Raw genomic sequence first — 26,942 nt, 5'->3', positions numbered from 1 at the left:
CTGAATATATGGCAAGAAAAAAATAGAGGGAGGAGGAGCTTCCTATTTAAGAGGTCTGAGACACTTCAATGAAATACAAAGTGTGGGCTTTATATGAAACCTGATTAGAACAAGTCACCTATAAAAAAAAAAAAAACACTTATGGGATAATAGTGAGAATATTGACTGGATTATTAGACGATATGAAGGAATCATTGGTAAATTTTTAAGTGTGGTAATGGTATTAAGGCTGTTATTTTAAAGGTACACATAGAAATATTTACAGATGGGCCGGGCGCAGTGGCTCAAGCCTGTAATCCCAGCACTTTGGGAGGCCGAGGCGGGTGGATCACGAGGTCAAGAGATCGAGACCATCCTGGTCAACAAGGTGAAACCCCGTCTCTACTAAAAATACTAAAAATTAGCTGGGCATGGTGGCGCGTGCCTGTAATCCCAGCTACTCAGGGGGCTGAGGCAGGAGAATTGCCTGAACCCAGGAGGCGGAGGTTGTGGTGAGCCAAGATCGCGCCATTGTACTCCAGCCTGGGTAACAAGAGCGAAACTCCGTCTCAAAAAAAAAAAAGAACCGGGCGCGGTGGCTCACGCCTGTAATCCCAGCACTTTGGGAGGCTGAGACGGGTGGATCACGAGGTCAAGAGATCGAGACCATCCTGGTCAACATGGTGAAACCCCGTCTCTACTAAAAATACAAAAATTAGCTGGGCGTGGTGGCGCACGCCTGTAGTCCCAGCTACTCAGGAGGCTGAGGCAGGAGAATTGCTTGAGCCCAGGAGATGGAGGTTGCGGTGAGCTGAGATCCCGCCATTGCACTCCAGCCTGGGTAACAAGAGCGAAACTCCGTCTCAAAAAAAAAAAAAAAAAAAAAAAAGAAATATTTACAGATGAAATGATACAGCACCAGAAATGGCTTTAAAATAATTTAGTGATAGGAGCATGTATGGAAGAAATGCAGGTTAAAAGATTGACAAAGTTGGGTGTGGTGACTCCTGGCTGTAATTCCCACACTTTGAGTGGCCGAGGTGGGCAGATCACCTGAGGTCAAGAGTTTGAGACCAGCCTGACCAACAAGGAGAAACCCTGTCTCTACTAAAAATATAAAATTAGCTGCGTGTGGTGGCGCATGCCTGTAATCCCAACTACTTGGGAAGCTGAGACAGGAGAATTGCTTGAACCTGGGAGGTGGAGGTTGCAGTGAGCCAAGATCACACCATTGCACTCCAGCCTGGGCAACAAAAGTGAAACTCCATCTCAAAAAAAAAAGGTGAACAAAACTGTCTGAGAGTTAATAATTTTTGAAGCTGGGTGATGGGAACATCATTCATTATGCTATTTTCTGTACTTTATGTGGGTTTAAAAATTTCCACTCGGGAAAGAACGAAGATGAGAAAATGATTTGGCACACAGTAGCAGATCAAAAATGATAGCTTAGGGTTACTTTATGATGCAAAAACTGTACTTCAGGGAGATTAAGTAGCTTACCCAAAGTCACACAGAACTGGCAACCATGACCTACGTCTCAGAAAGTCCTAGGCCTGTGTAGCCCCACTGGACAGCCACAGTAATCACGAAAGCAACTCGGTGAAATTGAATTTTTATTCCAAATGACTGTAATATCTAGAAAGACAGTAGCTAACACTCAAAACAATTTGCTTAAGTGTAAATTAAAAGCACTTGATTTGCAGGAGAGCAAACAGTGGGGTGATAGCCATGGCACGCTGATAACGTTATATCCAAGAAAGCATAACATACTCAATGAACTGATATGCAACCTGGATGCGGCATTGGCAGCAAACATTTAAAAAAAAAAAAAAAGAAAGAAAAGAAAAGAAAGAAAGAAGAAAGGAAAAGAAAAGAAGAAAACGTCCCACAAAGTCCCAAACCTCAGAAGTTAACATTCACTTAAGAACACAGTGATGAAGACTTTTGGTAGCAAAATTTGCACAGTTCTTAAAACAGGAGTCTTCAAAAGTACTTCTTCAAATTCAAAAGCTAAGAAAACCGAAGAGGGAACAGTTACATGGGCTTAGTGGAGCTGCCACCTGTCATGAATATGACCATTAGTCCTACTTCCCAGACACAGTGAGAACCGGTGAGCCTGACGAACCTGAAGGAAAAGGCCAGCTGGTGGACGCTGATGCCACGGACTGTATGAGAACACACCGGGTCAACTCATCATTGACAGCAAGAAACACAACTATTGTTCCTCCTGGCTGATGCCGAGGCTGCTTTTCTGCACCTCAAGCTCCTCGGCACTGACCATTGATGGGTCAATGGCCGCATATTTGGTTCCATGGAATTGCAGCAAATGTATCTGTTGAAACACAGAATCATTATTTTATTTTACTTATATGTTTATTTATTTTGTTTTATTTATTTATTTTCTAAGACAGAGTCTTGCTCTGTCATCAGGCTGGAGTGCACTGGCACGATCTCAGCTCACTGCAACCTCTGCCTCCTGGGTTCAAGTGATTCTCTTGCCTCAGCCTCCTGAGTAGCTGGGACTATAGGCACGTGCCACTACACCCAGCTAATTTTTGTATTTTTAGTAGAGACGGGGTTTTACCATGTTGGCCAGGATGGTCTTGATCTCTTGATCTCGTGATCTGCCTGCCTCAGCCTCCCAAAGTGTTGGGATTACAGGTGTGAGCCACCACACCCAGCCTATTTGTGTCACTCTTGGCACCCAGGCTGGAGCGCAACAGTGCAATCTCGGCTCACTGCAACTTCTGCTTCCCAGGTTCACACAATTCTCCTGCCTCAGCCTCTTGAGCTGGGATTACAGATGCCCAACACGATGATCAGCTAATTTTTCTATTTTTAGAAGATGGGGTTTCACCATGTTGGCCAGGCTGGTCTTGAATTCTTGACCTCAGGTGATCCATCTACCTTTACCTCCCAAAGTGTTGGGATTATAGGCCTCAACCATCATGCCCAGCCAGAATCATTATTTTAAATGGCTGCATTACAGAGCAAAATGTACACTGCCTTCTACAAAAAGTTTGGCAGGAAAAATCACCATAGTAGATAAATGTTTTATACTTCTAAAATTTACAGACTAATACATACCAGAGAAAAGTCAAACAATTTTTTAAAACCACATTTGGGATCTTTGTTCCTCACTCCCTGTGCAGTCTCCCTGAGTCCTGCAGAGTCTTCTGAGACACCTTAGATGGTGCATGCTCCATGAGGAGATGTTTACCCTTCCCTTCTGCTGCTGTGGGTTAGGTCCTTCCAGTCTTCTGCTACTGTGACTAGTGCTGCTATGATGAATATCTCCAGCACCAAGTTTTCCTCTTTAGGATCCTGTCTTCTACAAGTGGATGACAGGATCATGGAACATGACTGGTTTTTTAAGGCTCTTGATTCTTTTTGCCAAATTGCCAGGGCACTCAACCCTCACTGCTATCGTATTATCCACTTAGTTAAGAGTATGAAGGGGTGGTGTTTGTTAGAGTTTTCTTTTAATGCATTAAAATTATATCAAGAAATCACTTCACAGGACTCAGATTGATCCCATTTAAGTCTGGTGTCTTGCTCTGACGGAATTCACTGTGTCCAGAGGGCAAGGTCCCATCATGCCAATGGCTATCTCAGTATGTGAATGCAGACCTCCTGTTCTTGGAAAAGGGATGGTGGGCAGGGAGTCAGTGGAGGACCTCTAATATAATTGTTCAAATTGACCTACAAATTATAAATGTAAACCACTTTTATCAAGTCAATGCTTCATTCCTAGGAATTCTATAGTTCCCTGATCCCCTTACTACTCCATTTAAAAAAAAGGCTTTATGTTACAAACGTATGTTGGGCCCAGAGTGCTCTGGGTTTCAAGCTAGGCCTTACCTGTACATAAAGATTCACCTCCGCACTTCTGCACAGGTATGGGAAATTGCCTCCTGTTTTAAGGTGAGCTCTTCGGGCATTAGGATACAGCTTGTACATTTCTTCTTTAGCTTCAGTTGAAAGTGCACTCTGATCAAACACCTTTAAAAAAACACAAAGCTTCAGCACCATAGGAAAGGTAAAACACATACACACATACACAAAGCTGTAATCAACTGTTTTAATATGTTCTTTTCACATTATGGAAATGCTACCCTAAGCATTCCTTTCTTATGAAGAGACAGTGCTGTGCCCCTAGCAGCCTGAGCTACCTTCTACTGCTGATCCCTGGTGACTGCTAACTCCAACCCAAGACATTAGTTATAGATTTTGCTGCAAAGCATCTCCTGCATTCTTTCAGTGGGGAAATTTTCTTTTTTTTTCTTTTTTTGAGACGGAGTCTCCCTCTGTCGCCCAGGCTGGAGTTCAGGGGTACAATCTTGGCTCACTGCAACCTCCACCTCCTGGGTTCAAGCAATTCTTCTGCCTTAGCCTTCCAAATAGCTGCCTTAGCCTTCCAAAGGCGCCCGCTACCACACCAGCTAAGTTTTGTGTTTTTAGTAGAGATGGGGTTTCACCATGTTGGCCAGGTTGGTCTCGAACTCCTGACCTAAAGTGATCAGCCCGCCTCAGTCTCCCAAAGGGCTGGGATTACAGGTGTGAGCCACTGCGCCTGGCTGGGGTGAGGGGAAATTCTACCATGAATTTTCTTTCTCCTCAAATATAGCTAAGTAGATTAACAGATTATTAATAGAGAACAATCACCACAAATGCCAATAAATTTCAAGAAGATCATGAAGTCCCAAAATAACTTTTATTATTAATTTAAAGCAATAACGTTAAGTCATTTAGGCTTAGTGAAAAAATTCCAAAAAACTGTAAAGAGTACAAGCTACTCTTTCTTGGGAAAGCCAGTTTGCAGCATATGATTCTAGACATCTTTCAATACCCATACACATTTATGTTTTTACATGCAGGGAAGTTTTTCAAAAACTAAAAGAAGTAAAAAATAGTGTATACTAAATATACCACACTAAATCTGCATATTTAAAATAGTGCATCTCCAACTAAATCTTATAGGCTGTTTTCAGTGACCATGAACCCAGGTGATGAGCATGGCTTTGAAAGAACAGCAGGCAGTGCAAACGCCCTGTGAGGAATACTGAAAAGCTTGTTCTGTGTTATGGTAAATATCAGAATGCAGCAATTATGGCAGAGAATGATAAGTTGTTTACATGCTTATAATGGATAATTTCCCTACAAAAGCCAATTATTAAAAATATCCTATTATTTGAATTTAGGGACAAATCCATTTATAAGGCCAAACAGTTATATGATTGTTTTTTTCAAAGTAAGTTGAAACTATAGTGAAATACCAATTCATATCCATTAGGATAAGTATCAACCAAAAAACCAGAAAGAAATGTCCAGGATATAGAGAAACTGGAACCCTTGTGCATTGTTGGTGGGAACATGAAATAGTACAGCCACTGTGGAAGATGGTACAGTGGTTCTTGAAAAAGTTAAACAGATAATCCAGCAACTCCACTTCAAACTATATGTCCAAAAGAATTAAAAGTAGGATACATCTACTACATACCCACGAAAATAAAAAATAAAATATAATTTTAAAATAAAAAAGTATTAAAAGCAGGAACTCAAACACACACACACACACACACATACTTTTTTTTTTTTTGACAGGGTCTCACTCTGTTGCCCAGGCTGGAGTGCAGTGGTACGATTGAAGCTCACTGTAGCCTTAACGCCCCTGGGTTCAGGTGATCCTCCCACCTCAGCCTCCCAAGTAGCTGGGACCACAGGGATGTGGCACCATGCCCAGCTAATTTTTTAAATTATAAGTAGAGATGGGGTCTCCTTATATTGCCCAGACTGGTCTCAAATTCCTGGGCTCAATAATCCTCCTGCGTCGGCCTCCCAAAGTGCTGGGATCACAGGCATGAGCCAATGTGCGTGGCCCAAACATATACTTTTATACCAATGTGTTGAGAAGCATTATTCACAATTGCCAAAAACTGAACACAACTAAGTGTCCACTGATGGATGAATGGATAAACAAAATGTGGTATGAACCAACATTGGTTTTACTGGTGGATATTATTCCACTTTAAAAAGAAATGACAGGCTGGGCGTGGTGGCTCACACCTGTAATCCCAGCAATTTGGGAGGCTGAGGTGGGCAGATAGCTTGAGCCCCAGAGTTTGAGTCCAGCCTGGGCAACATGGTGAAATTCCATCTCTATAAAAAATTTGCCTGATGTAGTGGTGTGCACCTGTGGTTCCTGCTACTCAGGAGGCTAAGGAGGGAGGATTGTTTGGGCCTGGGAGGCAGAGGTTGTAGTGAACTGAGATTACACCACTGCACTCCAGCCTGGGGAATAGAGTGAGACCCTGTTTCAGAAAAAAAAAAAAAAAAAAAAAAAAAAAAAAAGAAAGAAAGAGATGACATTCTGACACATGCATAACATTTCAAGGTAAGTCTTGAGAAACATTATGCTAACTGAAGTAAGCCGCACAATGGGATAAACGTATGATTCCACTTATATGAGGTTCCTGGAATAGGCAAATTCCTACAGACAGAAAAGTAGACTTGATTATCAGAGGCTGGGGGAAAAGGGAAACAGGGAGTTATTGTTTAATGGGTATGCAATTTCTTCTTGGAATGATGAAAATGTTGTGAAAATGGTGGTGGTTGCACAACATTGTGAATATACTTAATGCCACTGAACTATGTACTTAAAAATGGTTAAAATGGTGTATGTTTTAATGTATATTTTACCACAGTAAAAAAATAAGCAAGCTTTTGTGCTAATTAGACTCTAGAATTCTTGATTCTCTATCCTTGCGAAGTACCTTCTCTTTGCTGCCCAGATATGTAATGGCTAAGGTAAAATATCTATTGATGAGAACAGCAAAAATATACCAAATGGGTAGACTCCCTTGTTTAAATTTATTTTGATTCATGTTTATTTTTCTTTTTTAATAAAAAGAGACAGGGTCTCACTGTGTTGCCCAGGCTGGTCCTGAACTCCTGGACTCAAGCCATACTCCTGCCTCAGCCTCCCAAAGCGCTAGGATTACAGGCATAAGCCACTGTGCTCAGCCTATTTTGATTTCAGTGTTGTTATTCCTGCCAGAAAGAAATCCAAGACAAGCAATAAACAGATTATTTTGGAACTGAGAAAGTTGGAGGATAAAAACAAAAGCCAAGGCAGCACTTGAAGAGGCACATTAAAACTGTCAAATAGTTTTAGAGGGGATCTTGACATGGACATTTTAAAAAGTATAGCAGCTATTTTACTTAAAAGGAAACTTACGTCCATAATGGTTACAGGGATGTCCCGAATTTTATGGGGTTCCACATAAGAATTTTGACAATTCAAGGTAAGTCTTGAAGCCAGTTCACTCTGACCCAAACTTTCTAGCTGCAGGAAGAAACACAGGTAAAGTTTTTGAAATCATTTTGTTTTTCACATTTACATTAAATCTACAGACAATATTTGTGCTTATAAAGGTGGTATCATCTGTGGTGGGGCCAGAAAAGTCACCAATGGGGAACTACCATTTATGTGAGAGACCATGAACTGGGTTTCTCAGGAGGTGGTGGCATTTTCTGTTCTGGAAACCTGGATACAAATCAATGAAACCTGGCCTTCTAAAGCCCTCAACCTACACTGACTACTTCAGCCAGGTGCCCGTGGGCAGCAAGCCAATTCCTACTGCTCAAAGGTGACAGATACATCTTTTTATTTTTTATTTTTTATTTATTTAGATAAATCTTTAAGGGATCTTAGAGCTAGAAGAGACTTGAGAAATCATCTAGCCCAGTAGTTCCCAAAGGCAAGCCAATGGACCTAGTACATCAGATTTACCTGGTGGGTAGAGGAAAAATGTGAAGTAAAAATAGATTCCCAGATCCCATGCTCAGGGATTCCAGATGGAGGGTCTGGTGTGAGGCCTTACAATCTATTTCTGAAAGCTATCCTAAGTGATTTTGATGAACAGCTGGTGGGACACACTAATGTAGGCAAGCCCTTCCCAGCAATAATTTCTGCTCAGATGTATGAATCTGGAAGACTGCTTAGCAACTACCTCTAACAAATATTCAATGGACAGATCTATCTTCTGGAACCAAGTAAATGTGAAAATTCCCAATACAACGTGACCCCACCCCAGTGTCATGATCCTTACCCTGTCTACCATGAAATCAATGGCATCAGCCATCATAGGGTCCACTGGGCCAGATGAAAAGTTTCCAAGAACTATCTTTTTGAGCATAAATGCTGGCATCAGCCAAAAGCTGTAAAACACAGACAAAGACCTTATAATTTAAACTTCCAAGACTACACATGGCAAATGTTCATTCAACATTAAAGCTTTGTATCAGCTTGGGATCTAGATCAAAAGTCCTAATCTCTTCCTCTAAAGAGCTCAGCATCTAGTTTTTATACACTTTCCCAAACTTCCAAAGAGTTATGGCTTAATATAATTAAACTTTTATTTGAGGATATAGGATAATTACAAGTGATATTTCAAAATACCTTTACTGACAAAGACATTCTGATGAGTCCAAGATTTTATTATTCTAATTTGCCTTATTTCCAAGGATTAAACTATTTCTTTTGGAAAACTGAGCATTAAGAGAAATATTCTTTCCTTCTGGTTGATATTTCTTATTTATTTATTTATTCCTTCTTGATATTTATTTATTCCTTCTTGATATTTCTTATTGATTGATTGATTGAGATGAAGTCTCGCTCTGTTGCCAGGCTGGAGTATAGTGGTGCGATCTGGGCTTACTGCAACCTCCACCTCCCGGGTTCAAGTGATTCTCCTGCCTCAGCCTCCAAAGTAGCTGGGACTACAGGCACGCGCTACCACGCCTACCTAATTTTTCTACTTTTAGTAGAGACGGGGTTTCACCACATTGGCCAGGATGTTCTCCATCTCTTGACCTCGATCTGCCTGCCTCGGCCTCCCAAAGTTCCGTGATTACAGGCGTGAGCCGCTGCACCCAGCTCAATATTTTCTTTTTATTGATTGATATTTCAAAATAGATTTTAAAATACCAATATGAAAGTTATCCCACCTTCCCAAATTTGCTGCTATTAGATTCAACTTGGCTAATTTAAGGCAAATTGGTATTTATAGATTTGTTTTTTAAAATTATTATTATTATTTCAGACACATTCTCACTAGGTTGCCCAGGTTGGAGCACAGTGGCATGATTTCAGCTCACTGCAACCTCTGCCTCCTGGGGTCAAGCAATTCTCATGCCTCAGCCTCCCGAGTAGCTAGGACTAAAGGCGTGTGCCACCATGCCCGTCTAACTTATGTATTTTTAGTAGAGATGAGGTTTTACCATTTTTGCCAGGCGGGTGGCAAACTCCTGGCCTCAAGTGATCCACCCACCTCAGCCTCCCACAGTGCTGGGATCACAGGCATGAGCCACCGCACCTGGCCTCTTTTTATTTTTTAATTTAAAAAATTTGGCCAGGTGGCTCACGCCTGTGACCCCAGCACTTTGGGAGGCGGAGGCGGGCAAATCATGAGGTCAGAAGATCGAGACCATCCTGGCCAACATGGTGAAACCCCGTCTTTAAAAAAAATAAAAAAAGAAAAAAATTTTTTAGAGACAGGGTCTTGTTCAGCCCAGGCTGAAGTGCAGTGTTGTAATCACAGCTCACTGTAGCCTCAAACTCCTGTCCAGTGATCCTTCCACTTTGCCCTTCTGAGTAGTTGGGACTATGGGCTTGCACCACCAGGCCTGGCTAATTTTTAAAACATTTTCTGTAGTGACAGGGTCTTGCTATGTTGCCCAGGCTGGTCTAGAACTCCTGGATACTCAAACAGTGCTCCCACCTCTGCCTCCCAAAGTGTTGGGATTACACAACCACTGTGACTGGCCAGATTTTATGGATTTCTATATATAATCTTTAGTTTATATTTATTCCATTAATTTTAACTGTTAAGAGGGTAAATACTAATTTTAGAGGGTAAATACTAATTTCTCTAAACCTAGGATGAATTACTTAGAAGAGGTGCTTCTGATGCATATTATCACTTGGACAGCCTTGCTGGAAATTGAGCTTCCTTCAAAAGGACCACTGGGTCATCTTCCAGTTAACTTTCTAAGTTCTCTCCCAGCCACAGCACTTTCTTAGCTTTTGAAGGTGATGATGTCTAAGTACACTCTGTTAGGGGTGGACCCTGCTGGCTTTGTCCACTCTTGTATTCCAGTGTGTGGAGCACAGGAAGCACTCAGATACTTGACAAAAAGCAGCTGATGTGCCAGAGCACAAACTGAATGGGGGCTGTCTTGGCCTTCTAACAATTAGAACAGCAATAAAAATCACCAAAAATAATGAGCATTATTTGTGCATTACCTAGACGGGAGGGATTTGTAAGTAGCTAATGTATACAAGAAATTGTTGCATGAGGCCAGGTGTGGTGGCTCATGCCTGTAATCCCAGCACTTTGGGAGGCCAAGGCGGGCAGATCACGAGGTCAGGAGATCAAGACCATCCTGGCTAACCCCGTTTCATCCTAGTGAAACCCCATCTCTACTAAAAATACAAAAAATTAGCCGGGCATGGTGGCACATCCTGTAGTCCCAATTACTTGGGAGGCTGAGGCAGGAGAACTGCTTGAACCCGGGAGGGGGAGGTTGCAGTGAGTTGAGATGGCACCACTACACTCCAGCCTGGGTGACAGAACAAGACTCCATCTCAAAAAAAAAAAAAAAAAAGAAAAAGAAAAAAAATTATTGCATGCTGAGTAACTACTAACATCAGAAAAACTAAAAAGTATTCCAGAGTGCAATCTTAAGTAGATGTGAAAACAATATTTCCCTATACATTATTTGAAAACACTGATCATACAGATGTGATTAGTCACTAGACTTTTATTTGTGAAATAGGGTCTTGCTCTGTCATCCAGACTGGAGTACAGAGGCAAGATCATGACTCACTGCGGCTTTGAACTCTCAGGCTCAAGAAATCCTCCTGCTTCAGCCTCCTGAATAGCTAGGACTGCAGGTACGTACCATGTTACCTGGTTAATTTATTATTATTGTTATTATTTGTAGAAACAGGGTCTCATTATGCAGCTCAGGCTGGTGTCAAACTCTTGGCCTGAAGTGATCCTCTTGCTTGGCCTCCCAAATTGTTGGGAGTACAGATGTAAGCCGCCACACCTGGCCACTGGGCTTTTTCTAAGGCTAGAGCCTAGCCTTGCTAGCAGTGAAAGAAGTGCACAGTAAGCCAGCTGTATGGCATCATAGATACCTACAGAACCACTTAAAAAGATCAAATAAATGAAAGGATGGCACCTAGGAAACAGGTACCCCACTGGCTGCTCCGGAAGCATTTTCACCATTTCTATCTTTCAGAAGAACAGACTAACATCAAGGGCCATGATGTACAGAACATGTGTTAACAGACCAAAGTCTCTAGTCTTTCCATTTAGAGAACACATCTCAAGGAAATAAACCACAAAGGGAAAAAAACCCAGTAATTTGTACAAAGCTTTACTGTGGAACATGATGAAGAATTGGGAAAAGCCAAATGCCTAATAAAACTACGTCACTCAATACTTGGAACTATTTAAACAAAATAATAAGTGGAATAAACAGAAGATATTAGTTATACAGAAGTACTGAATAGAAAGAGCAAAGTGTATGAATGAATATTAAAATTTAAAAATAATTTAGGGTAATAAAAAAATTGAATTTAGAGTTCATTCTTTCCTTTTACAAAGGTAATTGTTTCTAATTTTAAAAGCCAAGAAAGAGCCAGGCATGGTGGCTCCTGCCTGTAATCCCAGAACTTTGAGAGGCCAAGGTGGGCAGATCACCTGAGCCTAGAAGTTAGAGACCAGGATGGGCAACAGGGTAAAACCCCATCTCTACAAAAAGTATAAAAATTAGCCAGGTGTGGTGCCTCACATGCCTGCCTATAGTTCCAGCTACTTTGGAGGCTGAGGTAGGAGAATCACTTGAGCCTGGGAAATGGAGGCTGCAGTGAGCCGTGATTTTACCACTGCACTTCAGCCTGGGTGACAAAGCAAGACTCTGTTATCAAAAAAAAAAACAAACAAAAAACCAAGGAAGTTACAGAATATTGAAGTATATATAAACCTTCCCTTCCTACTATACTAAACACTCAAAATGCAACATTTTCAAAATTTCACTGAACAAAAATAATTTTGTTTTTACCTATTTGCAGTCCAAGTTTGGTTGAAGATAGAGGTGTCACTGAAGGAATTGCAGAGGATGAGGGAATGAACTCTTGGAGATTTGTGAGTGTATTCAGCAAATTTCTGGGCCAAAAAGCCTCCCAAAGAAGCGCCAAAAAGATGAACCTAATTATGAACAAATATAAGGCAGATCCTAAAATACTGATCAATCTTGAACATGAGTATTAAAAGGTCCTTCAATTATCACTAGCCACAGAATATGTTACCACTAGCCAACAGACTAAAATATTTACAGCAGCTAGAAATTTAGAAAATTTTGTATTTAAATGCAATTTACACACTCCATCAAAATAATACAATTCTGCATCCAAGCTATATAAGTTAACAAACGTTATTCACAAACAAAGCCAAGTCTATTAAAAATACAAAAATTAGCTGGGCATGGTGGAATATGCTTGTAGTCCTAGCTACTGGGGAGGCTGAGGTGGGAGGATCACTTGAGTCCAAGAGGTTGAGGCTGCAGTGAACCATGATTGCACCACTGTATTCCAGCCTGGGCAACAGAGTGAAAGCCTGTCTCAAAAAGAAAAAAAATAAAGAAAAGAAAAGAAAAACACCCTAAACCACTTAGTGGTTTATGTCTAAGAAAAGTATGATTCAGTAATTCCACCCCTACATATATACCTAAGAGAACTGAAAACATACATCAACACAAAAACTTGTACATGAATGTTCCTGGCAACATTATTCACAATATCCAAAAGGTAAAAACCACCCAAATGTGCATCAGCTGATGAATGAATAAACAAGACATAGCAGATTCATAAAAATATGATTTAGCCATAAAGAGAAACAAAGTATTGATTCAGGTTTCAGCATGACTGAACCTCAAACTTATAATGCTAAGTTTAAAAAGCCAGTTGCAAACACCACATATGATATATTCCACTTACGTAAAATATCTAGAATAGGCAAATTCATAGAGATAAAAAGTAAATTAGGTTGCAGGGCTAGTAGAAGGGAAGATAGGGACTGACTGCTAATGAGTGTGAGGTTTTTGGCATTTAAAAAATTTTAAAACACTGACTGCGGTGATGGTTACACATTCCTGCGCATACACTGAAAAACATGGAACTGTATACTTAAAGGGTAAATTATATGGTATATGAATTATGTTGCAATAAAGTTATTATTAAAAAATAAAAGAGGGCTGGGCACAGTGGCTCACGCCTGTAATTCCAGCACTTTGGAAGGCCAAGCCAGGCGGATCACTTGAGGTCAGTCTAGCCAACACGGCAAAAGCCCATATTTACTAAAAATACAAAAATCAGCTGGGCATGGTGGCACATGCCTGTAATCCCAGCTACTTTGGAAGCTGAGGCAGGAGAATCACTTGAGCCCAGGAGATGGAGGTTGCAGTGAGCCAAGATCACGTCACTGCACTCCAGCCTCGGCAACAGAGTGAGACTTTGTCTCAAAACAAAAAAATCATATGTATGTAATTAGTTTCAGGGTACTCACTTTATCCAATTGTAAATGGTCCAAAAGTTTTCTGAATCCATCACAGAATTCGAGATGGTCCCAATAAACTGGATACTGCAACTGAAACAAGAACAATAATTTCTATTTTAAAAATCATAAAAGTAAAAATGTAACTCATAATTGAAAATTTTAGAACTCAAATAGTGGCATTTCTCATTTGCTCAAGTGCTGCTCTCTATACAAAATATGTAAAAATAAGCTCTCACTTTTTACTAAACTTCATAATTCACATTTTACCTAACAGACCAAATTAAAAGAGAATGAAAAGTAAGCACACTCTAAGGATATTATGTGAGTAACAATTTCAATTCATATCAATTTCCTTTCTAAATAGCTGAAAAAGTCTGGGGTTCAAGGATGAATATAGCAGAACCCATTTCAGTAAAAAAATATAGTTTTCTCTTAAATCTAGTTTCATTCAGGATATGGCTCAGGAGAGCTGGAAAGAAAATTTGTTCTAAGGAGAGCTCCCTCTCTTTTTGGTAGCATTTCTTTAAGGTGGTATTTAGTAAAGTTGTTCCTCTTCTTTTAAATGACTTAGTTACTCTATTTCATTGTACTCTGGGGTGTTCGTTTGTTTCTTGAGACAGAGTCTCCTCCGTTGCCCAGGTTAGTGCAGTGGTGTGATCTCGACTCATGCCACCTCCAGCTCCTGGGTTTGAGCAATTCTCCTACCTCAGCTTCCTGAGTAGCTGGGATTACAGATGTCCACCACAACGCCTGGTTGATTTTTGTATTTTTAGTAGAGATAGGGTTTCGCCAAGTTGGCCAGGCTAGTCTCGAACTCCTGACTTCAAGTGATCCACCTGCCTTGGCCTCCCAAAGCGCTGGAATTACAGGCGTAAGCCACCACTCCTGGCCTGTTTGTTTTCTTATTAAAATTCTATTTGTGGGTAAGAATTCCACCATCCCAAGAAAGAATGGAGAACAGATTCTGCCTAACAGAAAGTTTGAGAATTTGAGCCAGATGACAGCCTAAAAGAAAGGGGATGATATTTTCATGGAGTCTTTAATTTATAAATATACATACCCACACAGGTGACAAAATTATATGCAACTTAATACATACAAACAAATGAGTTCAAGCAGAACTGGGGAAACCTGAATGAGATTGGTAGATTGTAGTAATATCAATATCCTGGTTGTGATATTGTACTGTAGTTTTGCAAAGGTTTGATGGAAACCGACGAAAGTGTAAAAGGGCTATTTCTCTCTATTATTTTTTATGGCTGCATGTGAATCCACGATTATAACAATAAAAAATTTAAATGAAAAAGACCTGTGCATTTTAACTGCTAGATACTAACAAATATCAAATAAGTTCCAAGAGCTCATGGAGTTGAACATTCTGATCAAATCTTGATGACAAACTAATTTTGAAGATGCTGTTGACCTTTTATTGATTCACTATCCTCCTAATGAAACAGGGAAGGCCCACATCAAGAACCCTGAGGGTAAAAAAGAAACATCCAGCCAGAAGGCGAGGCTCTCATGACCTGCCACTGTGAAGTAAGAAACACACTGCTGGACAGCACTCCCGACTGGGATGGGCACCTGCGGGCTGCTCGGTTTCCCCCTCCCTGGCTGATAAACAGGGGCCACCAAAAATGGTGGTGTCATGTCTCAGGCTGCAGAGGGCTGGGATGAGGGCAGTTCCTGCCCTTTTCTAGAATGCTGTTTGTGAAGAGGAATGACTGAAAATCTGAACAAGGGAGGATTATGTTGCAGAGACTCAAACATGTCATGTGGAGAATGGTTAAAGAAGCCAGAGAAATTAAGCCAGAGAAGAAAAGACCCAGGACAAAGGCAGCAGGTGGTACTGATGATAACTATTTTCTCAAGTAAGAGACTGGCTGTCAGGAGGAAGACGAACTGATTTCTTTTGTGTGGCCCCAGTTGGTGGTAACCCCACCTTCTTTTTCATCCTTTAAACAGTAAATAAATTGTATACTAACAGCAGTACTTCCACTGGGAGTGCCACTTACAAGTGAATACTGCAGGTCCTAGAAATGACTGCCAGCTAAAGAGTCTCTTCTTCCTGGGAAATTAGGAGACCAATGTCCTGACCAACCTGTATCATTACAGTGGAAGCATGGAGAAAAAAAAATTGTCACCAGGAAGAGTGCCTTTGCCACACACTTTTTTCCCAGAGAAGACTCAAGAATGAAGTGGGAAACTAGATTTAGACCAAACTCGGCTCTAAAGTAACAATTAGGAACAAAAAACATCCCAATCAAAAGTTAACATATGAGCTAATTAATGAACCTTACCTGACATATCAAAAGATTTACCAGAAAAGCCAGGTTTTCAGTCACTTGTATGTTGGTAAATCCCTTCGTTGTCTAATATTCTGTGCTCTGCAACCCTGGAGGCAGTGTTGTGATAAAACGAGGATCAGAGCTGGGCGCGGTGGCTCATGCCTGTAATCCCAGCACTTTGGGAGGCCAAGGCGGGTGGATCACGAGGTCAGAAGATCGAGACCATCCTGGTCAGCATGGTGAAACCCCGTCTCTACTATAAATACAAAAAGTTGGCTGGGCATGGTGGCGCGTGCCTGTAATCCCAGCTGCTCAGGAGGCTGAGGCAGGAGAATTGCCTGAACCCAGGAGGCGGAGGTTGCGGTGAGCCAAGATCACGCCATTGCACTCTGGCCTGGGTAACAAGAGCGAAACTCCGTCTCAAAAAAAAAAAAAAAAAAAAAAAAGAGGATCAGAAACCGAGCCAGGAGACGGAGCTCGGTTCCTCTCTCCACCATTACTGGCTGTGTGAGCCAGACCTCAGTTTCCTCATTTGTAAACAAGGACAATGCTTCCTACCCCTCCGAGTTGAGAGAAGAGCATCAGGAGAGAATACAGGAAAACGCTGGCCATGGAGAGGCTGCCAATAGAGGTTTGTTCCCTCTGAATCTCTTGTGACTGTGGACTCACACCAGCCTTCTTCAAAAGGCTTCATCTCACATTTTAAAATAGGCAAACAGTATCTTTCCTCAATTAAAAAAAAAATACCCATTACTATAGCTGATCAGAGACAGAAGAACACACACACACACACACACACACACACACACACACACACACACACAATGTGGGTCTGAATTTTAATACTGTATCAGTAATACTTACAGCGATAACCCGGTAACCCCATCCAGTCAGAGCCAAAATCTGCCGGAAAAAGACATCTGCAGTCCCACTGACAGGAGGCAGGAATATGAGAGGACACCTGATACTTCGGGGACCCGCGTCATAGAGCGACCATATCTTACTGTCATCATCATCTACGATAATCTGGAGGGAGAGTTAGAAGAAAAAAGTGGAAAACCTTATAAATTTGCTTTTTATGTTATTGTACACTATCATTTCACTGACAATTTTAACACTACTGCCTTGTGTGTTACAAGGTAAGCTGGAGCTCACACCAGATTAGCATGCATGACAAACTCCTCTGATCTCCTTTTCTTTCCTCAGGGCTAACATATTATTCCATAAAACTACTTTATAATCCTTCAAAAGGGCTGCTCCTTCTCTCAGTGTCTTTTCTTTTTTTTTTTTTTTGAGACAGAGTCTTACTCCGTCACCCAGGCTGGAGTGCAGTGGTGCCATCTAGGCTCACTGCAACCTCTGCCTTCCGGGTTCAAACGGTTCTTATGCCTCACTCAACCTCCACTGTAGCTGGGATTACAGGCGCACACCATCATGCCTGGCTAATTTTTGTATTTCTAGTAGAGATGGGGTTTTATAACATTGGTCACGATGGTCTCAAACTTCTCACCTCAGGTGATCTGCCTGCCTGCCTCAGCCTCCCAAAGTGCTAGGATTACAGGTGTGAGCCACCGTGCCTGGCCGCCTCTCTGTTTCTAACTTTCCTCTCTATCCACGACAATAGGAAGAAATCTATTTTGCTTGACATTAAACAGTAAACTCTATACAAGGCATCTTATTTCTTCCCACATTTCTGGTTGTGTGTGTGTGACAATGTGTCTGTACAAGGAGGGCAGTCTGCAGTCATTCTGCAGTGCTGGCCCAGAGGACTGGCTGGGATCTGCAGGGTCAGAATACGAACAGAAGCAATGACGGGGAGACAAGGCTTCTAGCTCCTGTCTCTATCCATCTGGGTAGGTGGGTAGAGACAGCAACAGCTTGAGAGATGTTTCAGGAGCCTCATCTAGACCAAGCCTTTGGGGAGTTGTTGGGGAGACTTCTGCCACAGAAGGGGAATGAGGCAGGTCTAGGTGTTACTCCCCTGGGAGAATACTTCAAACCAGTAGGGATTAGGGAGTGGCACAGAGAGAAACTGGCTTTGTAACCTTTCAAAGATTACAGCAACCCTTTGAAAAGCAGGTAGGGAGGAGGAAGGTAATCAGAAACCTTTCCAATCGAGTGGTTCTTGACTCAACATGATGGGGAAATAATGAGTGTTGGAAGAGCTAAGGGGGCTGGGCCAGGTGGCTCACACCTGTAATCCCACCACTTTGGGAGGCCAGGTGGGCAGATCACCTGAGGTCAGAAGTTTGAAACCAGCCTGGCCAACATGGTGAAACCCCATCTCTACTAAAAATACAAAAATTAGCCGGGCGCAGTGGCTCAAGCCTGTAATCCCAGCACTTTGGGAGGCCGAGGCGGGTGGATCACGAGGTCAAGAGATCGAGACCATCCCGGTCAACATGGTGAAACCCCGTCTCTACTAAAAATACTAAAAATTAGCTGGGCATGGTGGCGTGTGCCTGTAATCCCAGCTACTCAGGAGGCTGAGGCAGGAGAATTGCCTGAACCCAGGAGGCGGAGGTTGCGGTGAGCCGAGATCGCGCCATTGCACTCCAGCCTGGGCAACAAGAGCGAAACTCCGTCTCAAAAAAAAAAAAAAAAAAACAAAAACAAAAATTACTTGGATGTGGTGGCATGTACCAGTAATCCCAGCTACTGGGGAGGCTGAGGCAGGAGAATTGCTTAAACGCAGGAGGCAGAGGTTGCAGTGAGCCGAGATCTGGCCACTGCACTCCAGCCTAAGCAAGAGAGCAAGACTCTGCCTCAAAAAACACTCCAGCCTAAGCAACAGAGCAAGACTCTGCCTCAAAAAACAAACAAAATGAAAAACAACAACAAAAAAAGGTAAGCGTGGTGGCTCATGCCTGTAATCCCAGCCCTTTGGAGGCTGAGGTGGGTGAATCACAAGGTCAAGTAATCAAGACCACTCTGGCCAACATGGTGAAACCCCATCTCTCCTAAAAATACAAAAATTGGTTGAGCATAGTGGCATGTGGCTGTAGTCTCAGCTACTCAGGAGGCTGAGGCAGGAGAATCGCTTGAACCCGGCAGGTGGAGGTTGCAGTGGGCAGGGATAGCACCACTGCACTTCAGCCTGGCAACAGAGCGAGGATCTGTGTTAAAAAAAAAAAAAATGTTGAGGGCCAGGTGTGATGGCTCATGACTGTAATCTCAGTGCTTTTGGGTGGCAAAAGGTAGAATTGCTTGAGGCCAGGAGTTCAAGACCAACTTGGGCAACACAGCAAGATGAAAAATGAAAAAATCAGCCATGTGTGGTGGTACACACCTATAGTCTCAGCTGCTTGGGAGGCTGAGACACAATTGCTTGAGCCCAGGAGTTCAAGGTTGCACTGAGCCATATGATCACACAGCACTCCAGCCTGAGCAACAGAGGTAAATCCTGTCTCTTTAAAAAAAAAAAAAAAAGGCCAGGCGCGGTGGCTCAAGCCTGTAATCCCAGCACTTTGGGAGGCCGAGACGGGTGGATCACGAGGTCAAGAGATCGAGACCATCCTGGTCAACATGGTGAAACCCCGTCTCTACTCAAAATACAAAAAATTAGCTGGGCATGGGTGGCGTGTGCCTGTAATCCCAGCTACTCAGGAGGCTGAGGCAGGAGAATTGCCTGAACCCAGGAGGCGGAGGTTGCGGTGAGCCGAGATCGTGCCATTGCACTCCAGCCAGGGTAACAAGAGCGAAACTCCGTCTCAAAAAAAAAAAAAAAAAAAAAAGGCAAGATGAAGCAACTCAAATGCTCAGCAGAGAGTCTGGCAGATGTTAAGTGTTCTAGAAGTATTAGCTATTATTATTATTCACTGCATCCTAGTTTAGTTTTTGTTTTCTCTGACTTTTGGTGGTATTTAGAAAAGTATATTAACTGCTTAAACATTTGCCAATGCAAATCAGTATTTATTTTACTTTTGTATTAAAAAAAAATTAAGGTCTCCAGGCTCTTTCTTTCTGAGAGCTCCTCATTAGCAGGGCAGTGGACTCCACAGTGTCACTCTGTGGGTGGCAGCACACTAGCCAGGGTCACTGGCATCACTAGGAGCAGACAAATGGAGCAAGGCAAAGTCTAGAGAGGCCTAACAGTTCCCTTTGGACTTGCCCAAGTTATAGATGGTGACAATGTATCTCACACTCATGCTCTTGCCCTGTGTATTTTGCCACTCACATTTTTACTGTTCTTTTTTTTTTTTTTTTTTTTTGACAGAGTCTGGCTCTGTCACCCAGGCTGGAGTGCAGTGGCACGATCACAGCTCACTGCAGCCTTGACTTCCTGGGCTTAAGCAATCCTCCCATCTCAGCCTCCTGAGTATCTGGGACTACAGGCATGCACCAACAAGCCCAGTTAATTTTTTCAAGTTTGTAGAGACAGGGGCTCATCATATTGCCCAGGTTGGTCTGAAACTCCTAGGCTCAAGCAATCCTCCTGCTTCAGCCTTCCAAAGTGCTGGGATTATAGGCACATACCACCATAGCTGGCTAATTTTTTCATTTTTTTAAATAGAGAAAGGGTCTCGCTATGTTGCCTAGGCTGATCTCAAACTCTTGCCATCAAGTGATCCTCCTACCTAGGTCTCCAAAGTGCTAGGATTACAGGTGTGAGCCATCACAATCAGCTGCAAATGATCTTAATATCACAGTATTCTAATACTTCTGCAAGGGAATTAGCAAAGATTTTATTCTACTCAGTGACTTGAACTGCCTTTGTCTAGTGTGATCCCCAAACATCTGGGATTAATATGGAATGCAAAGTTAACACTCAACTGAGTGTTTAGGGTTTTCAAACATCCCAGGAAAATAAAGCTTCCAGAGGTTACTGTGGCAGAATGAGTATGTCATTGCAAACAGAGTCTCTATAATGTGACCCCAGTCTTAAATCTGAGGAACAGGAATATAATCTGACTGTACTTGCTATGTAGTTGCTGTAAACTTTCCACTAAACTATAAAGAAGAGTACACACATACCTGCTTGCTTGAATACGTAAGCAATTATAAAATGAGTACAGTTTGGGCACTTTGGGAGGCAAGGCAGGCGGATCATTTGTGGTCAGGAGTTTGATACCAGCCTGGCCAACATGGTGAAACTCTGCCTCTACCAAAAACATAAATATTAGCCTGGCATGGTGCTGGGCGCCTGTAATCCCAGCTACTTGGGAGACTGAGGAAAATCACTTGAACCTGGGAAGCAGAGGTAGCAGTGAGCCGAGATTGTGCAGTGCACTGCACTCCAGCCTGGGTGCCAGAGAGAGACTCCATCTCAAAAATAAACAAATGAATGAATGAATGAATGAATGAATAAATAAATAAATAAAATGAGTACAGTTATACCTGCTTTCACTCTTCACTCTAAAATGAGTCTCAAAGGTTGACTGTACTTGAACTTCACCCTCTGCAACCCAGAGTCATGATACTTGGCAGTAACCTTTACTCTCAAACACTACTAAGACATGACATCTAAATCACACACAAAAACAATACAAGATTTTGCAAATAAGAGGTATAGTAAAACCATACATACCTTTTTAAGGGGAACTGAACCTCTAAACCAGTTATAATCAGGAGAGACTTTAATCTCTCCCATGATTAGCTGAAATGGAGGTTAACCCTGAAATAAAAGCATGTGATATTTCACGTCAAGAATTCACGTTTACATCAGAACTAAATGTAGAGTCTGACCTAGCTATACCAATAACACTTTAAAAAGGAAAATCAAGGAATCTGGCAAACTACAGAAAACAATTTGGTGAAATACTACCATCACAGAATCAGAAGGGCTCTCTTTTCTTTCTTTCTTTCTTTCTTTTTTTTTTTTTTGAGGCTCTTGTTGCCCAGGCTGGAATGCAATGGCGTGATCTTGGCTCACTGCAACCTCCACCTCCCAAGTTCAAATGATTCTTCTGCCTCAGCCTCCTGAATAGCTGAAATTACAGGCACCCACCACCACTCCCAGCTTATTTTTGTGTTTTTAGTAGAGTCAGGGTTTCACCATTTTGGCCAGGCTGGTCTCAAACTCCTGACCTCAGGTGATCCTCCTGCTTCGGTCTCCCAAAGTGCTGGGATTACAGGTGTGAGTCATCACGCTCGCCCACCAGAAGGGCTCTTAAACAAATTATTCTAACACCTTTAGTTCTTCCAGAAGAGAAATCTGGTCTAGAAAATTTAAATGACTTACCTGAGACCACATAACAATGCTAGGACCAGATGTGAGACAGCCTTTTCTGACACCAGACTTCCTGTCTTAGTTCTCAACTGCAGTGCCATCAGCTAACTTTTGAAATTACCTTAAGACTCCATTTAATAAAGATGCTCCCGTCTGATTATAGGGAATAGCCCATGCTAGAGAAAGGAGTTTATATTTTTTAATTTTTGAGACAGAGTCTTGCTCTGTTGTCCAGGCTACAGTGCAGTGGCACAGTCACATCTCACTGCAGCTTTGACCTCTGAGGCTCAAGCACTTATCCCAACCTCAGCCTCCTGAGTAGCTGAGACAATGGGCGCACACCACCACCACAGGCTAATTTCTTATTTTTGTAGATATGGGGGTCTCGCTATGTTGCCCATGCTGGTTTTGAATTCCTGGGCTCAAGCAATCCTCCCATCTTGCCTCCCAAAATGCTGGGACTACATGTGTGAGCTACTACACTCAGCCTAGAGAAAGAAGTTTAAATTAAGCCTGCTTCCTAATAAATTCACAGTACACTATTAAGTCTAACCGTAATGGAACATAACTTCAGAAATTCACATGTAGTTCTTAATACAAAATACAGGCAAATTTGCCTGTATCATATCAATGTGATTAAGTTACACATGTCCTCTGAAAGATCTATAACGTAAACTTGAAGGCACTATAACTAGCAACATAATGAAACATTTGCCTTTAGGAAAAAATGTGTAGTCTTTGTTGTGAGCTTAGTGACTTCCAGTTTTCCTAGTTCTGTGACCTTAGATAAGTCATGATCCTTTTTGGGTTTGTTTTCTCATCTATGACTCCCAGGTTCAAGTGAACCACTGTGTCCCCAAAGCTTAGAACAGTGCTTGGCACATAGCAGGCATTATCTGTTGATTTCTAAACCTGGCAACTGTGAGCTTTGTCCTAGCTGAACATCTTCAACTAAAAGGCTGCCCCGCTTTGCTCAGGCATCAGTGCTATGTCATAACAGGAAACTGAAATTATAGTTCCCTGTTGCAGATTCTTATTGCCAAGTGAGGAAATTCCACCTGGAAGGATTCAAATATTTGCTTTGTACCACCTCTTCTACCTCAAGAGCAAGGGCCTTGATCCTAGCAGGGCGAAGATGAGGTGAGACTCCAGGACCTAACTCCCGGGCTGACTCTGAACTGTCATTTCGGAGAGAGTTATCTGAACTGGCAAGGAGCAGGGGATTCTAAACTCAAAGGGACTCTTCCTTGGTGGCCCTTGAGATCTGCTCCCTCAGGAACAGAGAGCCCTCAGTAGACTCAACTGTGACCTTGGAGACGTACTAAGCTGAACCCCAAGGAGACAGCAGATGTAGACATTCTAATGCTAAATTTGGTTTACAACCTTGACATTGTAATAATCATCTCTTCTCTCAAAGCTAAAATGGTACTTTTAGAGAAGTTTGTTAAAATCTAAGTTGCTTTTAAGTACCAAGAAAATCATCAGCCAGTCTAATGCTAAAAATCAGTGTGCTTAAATATAGTTATTAACACTGAATAAAGAAAATAATTCTTTGCATATCCATTTTATCTTAAATACTAATATGTTAAGGCCAGGTGCAGTGGCTCACGCCTGTAATCCCAGCACTTTGGGAGTCCAAGGCAGGCAAATCACAAAGTCAGGAGTTCAAGACCTGCCTGGCTAACAGAGCAAAACTCTGTCTCCACTAAAAATACAAAAATTAGCTTGGTGTGGTGGCATGCACCTATAGTCTCAGCTACTTGGGAGGCTAAGGCAGGAGAATCATTTGAACCTGGGAGGCAGAGGTTGCAGGGAGCCAAGATCACACCACTGCACTCCAGCCTGGGTGACAGAGCAAGACTCCATTTCAAATAATAATAATAATATGTTAAAAAACCTTGCTGGGTGTGGTGGCTCACACCTGTAATCCTAGCACTTTGGGAAGCCCAGGCAGGTGGATCACCTGAGGTCAGGAGTTCAAGATCAGCCTGACCAACACGGCAAAATTCCATTTCTACTGAAAATACAATAAAAATTAGCCAGGCCTGGTGGTAGATGCCTGTAATCCCAACTACTTGAGAGGCTGGGGCAGGAGAATCGCTTGAACCTGGGAGGCGGAGGTTGCAGTGAGCTGAGATTGTATCATTGCACTCCAGCCTGGGCGATGGAGCAAGACTCCATCTCAAAAAAAAAAAAAAAAAAAAAAGCCATTTTAACTATAGGCTTTCTCTAAGCTGATTATAACTTTTAATTGAAAGGAACCAGCACATATACTTAATTCTGGAATACTTTCTACCTGGACAGACTTGAAATACTCCTATATCATCTAAATACTTCTTAATGGAGACATTTCCTAGTATTGCGTTATTAGAAACAATCTACTTTAAAGGAAAGAAAAAAACAAGTTTAGCAAATAACATCTACTCAACAGATTTATAAAACACCTTAGCAAACTAAAACCAGAAAGTGTGTTTCTAGAGTCACCAAACGAGATAAAAGAAATCATTCATAGCTTTGGAATCACTTGCAATGCACAAACAAAACCACCGTACAAATACACCCATACGCAGGCACACGTATTTACAGAGTCGTCTCTTCTTTCCCATAGCAGTAAGTAGAAAGATGTTCCTTACCAATAGTCTTCAGAGTAATTCACAACCACCTCAGTAAGCCAATGTGTTATAAGTAATCTTGCAAGATGGAGAGATTCCACTCCGCTGTAACTAAATTTCTGTAGTCACAAGTGATTTTAACACTTGAGCTAGTTTGGCAGTACATGAAAGGTAAAATGGATACCAAATGTTGCATCTGACCAACTGACGTCTAAGTGAAAAAAAAACCTCACTGCTGCAAAGGGAAAGCAGCTGTGGATGGTATGAATAGAAAAGTTTGTTCTTCTAGCTAATTTCATCCACCAAAGGGTGATATTTTTCCAAGTCATAAGAGGAATATTCTGTATATGGCAAAGAAGGTTAACTGAGATTGTGATCAAACTGATCAGTACTGAATAAGAAAGAATGTGGACTGTGAGCTCAAAACTGATTTGATCTCTCATGATTTTGTTCTTCACAAAAACAAAAGCACCTGTTCATGCTGGTGGGAAAAGGGCCATGAGGTAAGCCTTAATCTTGCCTAAGGAAATCCCTCTTTAGGGTGTGCTCTGGACTCCCAGTCTTCTCTGTCCCTTCTGCTTCTGGACGATAAAACTGCCAGTTGTGGCTGGGTGCTGTAATCCCAGCACTTTGGGAAGCCAAATCGGGTGGATCACCTGAGGTCAGGAGTTTGAGACCAGCCTGGCCAACATGGTGAAACCCCATCTCTACTAAAAATACAAAAATTAGCTGGGCACGGTGGCGGGCACCTATAATCCCAGCTATTCAGGAGGAGGCTGAGGCAGGAGAATCACTTGAACCCGGGTGTTGGAGGTTGCAGTAAACCGAGATTGTGCTACTGCACACCAGCTTGGGTGACAGAGCAAGACTCCATCTTAAAAACGAAAAACAAAAAACAAAAAACAAAAACATCCCAGAACAACAATTGCCAGTTGTGACTCTGCCCCTATTCCTCAGGGCTTCAACAGAATCTACCACTTTAAAGCCAACAAAAATCACCTTTACCAACATTTAAGTCACATAAGGAGCTTAACTAGTCAGAGGTTTCTGCTACTTTATTTCAATCTATAGTTGACGTTCATTTTGGACAATCCGTGATTATTAACACCAGCCATAACAAAATATTAGACGCTGAGAGTCTCTGGGTGATGCAACTGGTTTTTTAATGCACGTCTCCATCCCTCACCACAGAAGTACATAGCAATTCTTTTCTTAGATCTCTTCAGGGGAGATCTATCCCTCTTTTCTTCAGGAATCTATTGCATTATCTCTAAACCTGACGGGAGGAAAAGCTGCCTACCTGACATCTGGGCCATCTCTTCTCATGATCTTCGTATAGAAGCTTTTGGAATCTGGACACAGCTATTAAGTTACTCCTCAGTTTGTTGAATCTTTGTGCCAAAAGGAGCTGAACCATTGTAGGTGGAGACAAAGCAGCAGCATAAATGTCTAACTTGTAACTCCCCATGAAAACGAGAAAAGGAAAAATGGGACACTCCGGCCCTGCTCAGTTCCTCATCCCCGGTTTACAAACCTCACAACCTGGCCCATACTCAGCAACGACAGAGACATCTGTCACTTTCAGACCGAGGTGCTGTCTCCAAAATTACTGGCCTCTGTTCAGAGTTCTTAAAAGTTTGCTGGGGAAAAAAAAATGTTCCTGGGCGGCAGTCGTGTAACCCCAGGATGGGTTTACAGGAGGATGCCCCGGTTAAGCCCTCTGCCGCCTCCACCTCCTGCTGAAAACTCGCACACAACTCTCCGCCAGTCCCATCGTTGACAGCCACACAAAGGCAGGGTCACAAGCACATCGACCACCCCACAGCCCAGACTGGGCCTCAGACACACACTCACAAGGGCATGTGATCACGTGCATGGTCACATGGACCGGCCCACTCAGATCACACTCACAAAGTCACAACAACCGAAGCAGCCGCGCGCTACACACACACTACAACCTCGCACACCCACCCACACAGCTGCTTCCCAGGGCTTCGCCACCCTCACCTGCCGTGGCCGCCCCCACGTCCCTTCCCCTCCTTCCGGAGGCCGCTCTTCTCTCCAGTACGAGCGCGGGCCGTGGAGGCGACTGGGCCCGCGTAGCTGCAGGCAGCTGAGCGCTCGGGACTCGCGGGCTGTGAGCGGAGCGCGCCGGAGGCCTGCCTTTGAGGGGCGGGGCGCGGGGCCCAGCGAGCTTGGGCCGGCGCGCTCCCTCCTCCCGAACCGCCGCTCAGCGGGCGCGAGACTGCCGCTTCCGGGTTCGGAG

At 42.6% G+C, this 26,942-nt stretch overlaps 1 protein-coding gene across 7 annotated transcripts; it reads right to left on the bottom strand.

Moving 5' to 3' along the window:
• Nucleotides 1-1,575: 1,575 nt before the first annotated feature.
• Nucleotides 1,576-26,926, bottom strand: SPG21 (SPG21 abhydrolase domain containing, maspardin). 7 transcript variants are annotated; one of them, XM_039468867.2, is made up of 10 exons: nucleotides 26,684-26,771; nucleotides 25,977-26,316; nucleotides 21,423-21,509; nucleotides 16,760-16,921; nucleotides 13,617-13,697; nucleotides 12,115-12,260; nucleotides 8,091-8,199; nucleotides 7,217-7,324; nucleotides 3,841-3,981; nucleotides 1,576-2,311 (listed from the first exon to the last, which is right to left on the bottom strand). In XM_039468867.2, exons 3-10 carry the CDS (start codon nucleotides 21,483-21,485, stop codon nucleotides 2,195-2,197), a joined length of 927 nt encoding a protein of 308 aa, XP_039324801.1. In that variant the 5' UTR covers nucleotides 21,486-21,509; nucleotides 25,977-26,316; nucleotides 26,684-26,771; the 3' UTR covers nucleotides 1,576-2,194. The 7 variants fall into 7 exon arrangements, with proteins under 7 accessions (XP_039324801.1, XP_074248920.1, XP_003940946.1 ...); XM_074392819.1 differs by lacking the exon at nucleotides 26,684-26,771 and having other exon boundaries at nucleotides 25,977-26,084; nucleotides 26,211-26,673; XM_003940897.4 differs by lacking the exon at nucleotides 25,977-26,316 and having other exon boundaries at nucleotides 26,684-26,926.
• Nucleotides 26,927-26,942: the final 16 nt, after the last annotated feature.

Source organism: Saimiri boliviensis, chromosome 2 (assembly GCF_048565385.1).
Source record: "Saimiri boliviensis isolate mSaiBol1 chromosome 2, mSaiBol1.pri, whole genome shotgun sequence".
NCBI classification, from domain to species: domain Eukaryota; kingdom Metazoa; phylum Chordata; class Mammalia; order Primates; family Cebidae; genus Saimiri; species Saimiri boliviensis.
Note: the sequence above shows the minus strand (reverse complement) of the source record. Positions and strands in the feature narration are given on the sequence as shown.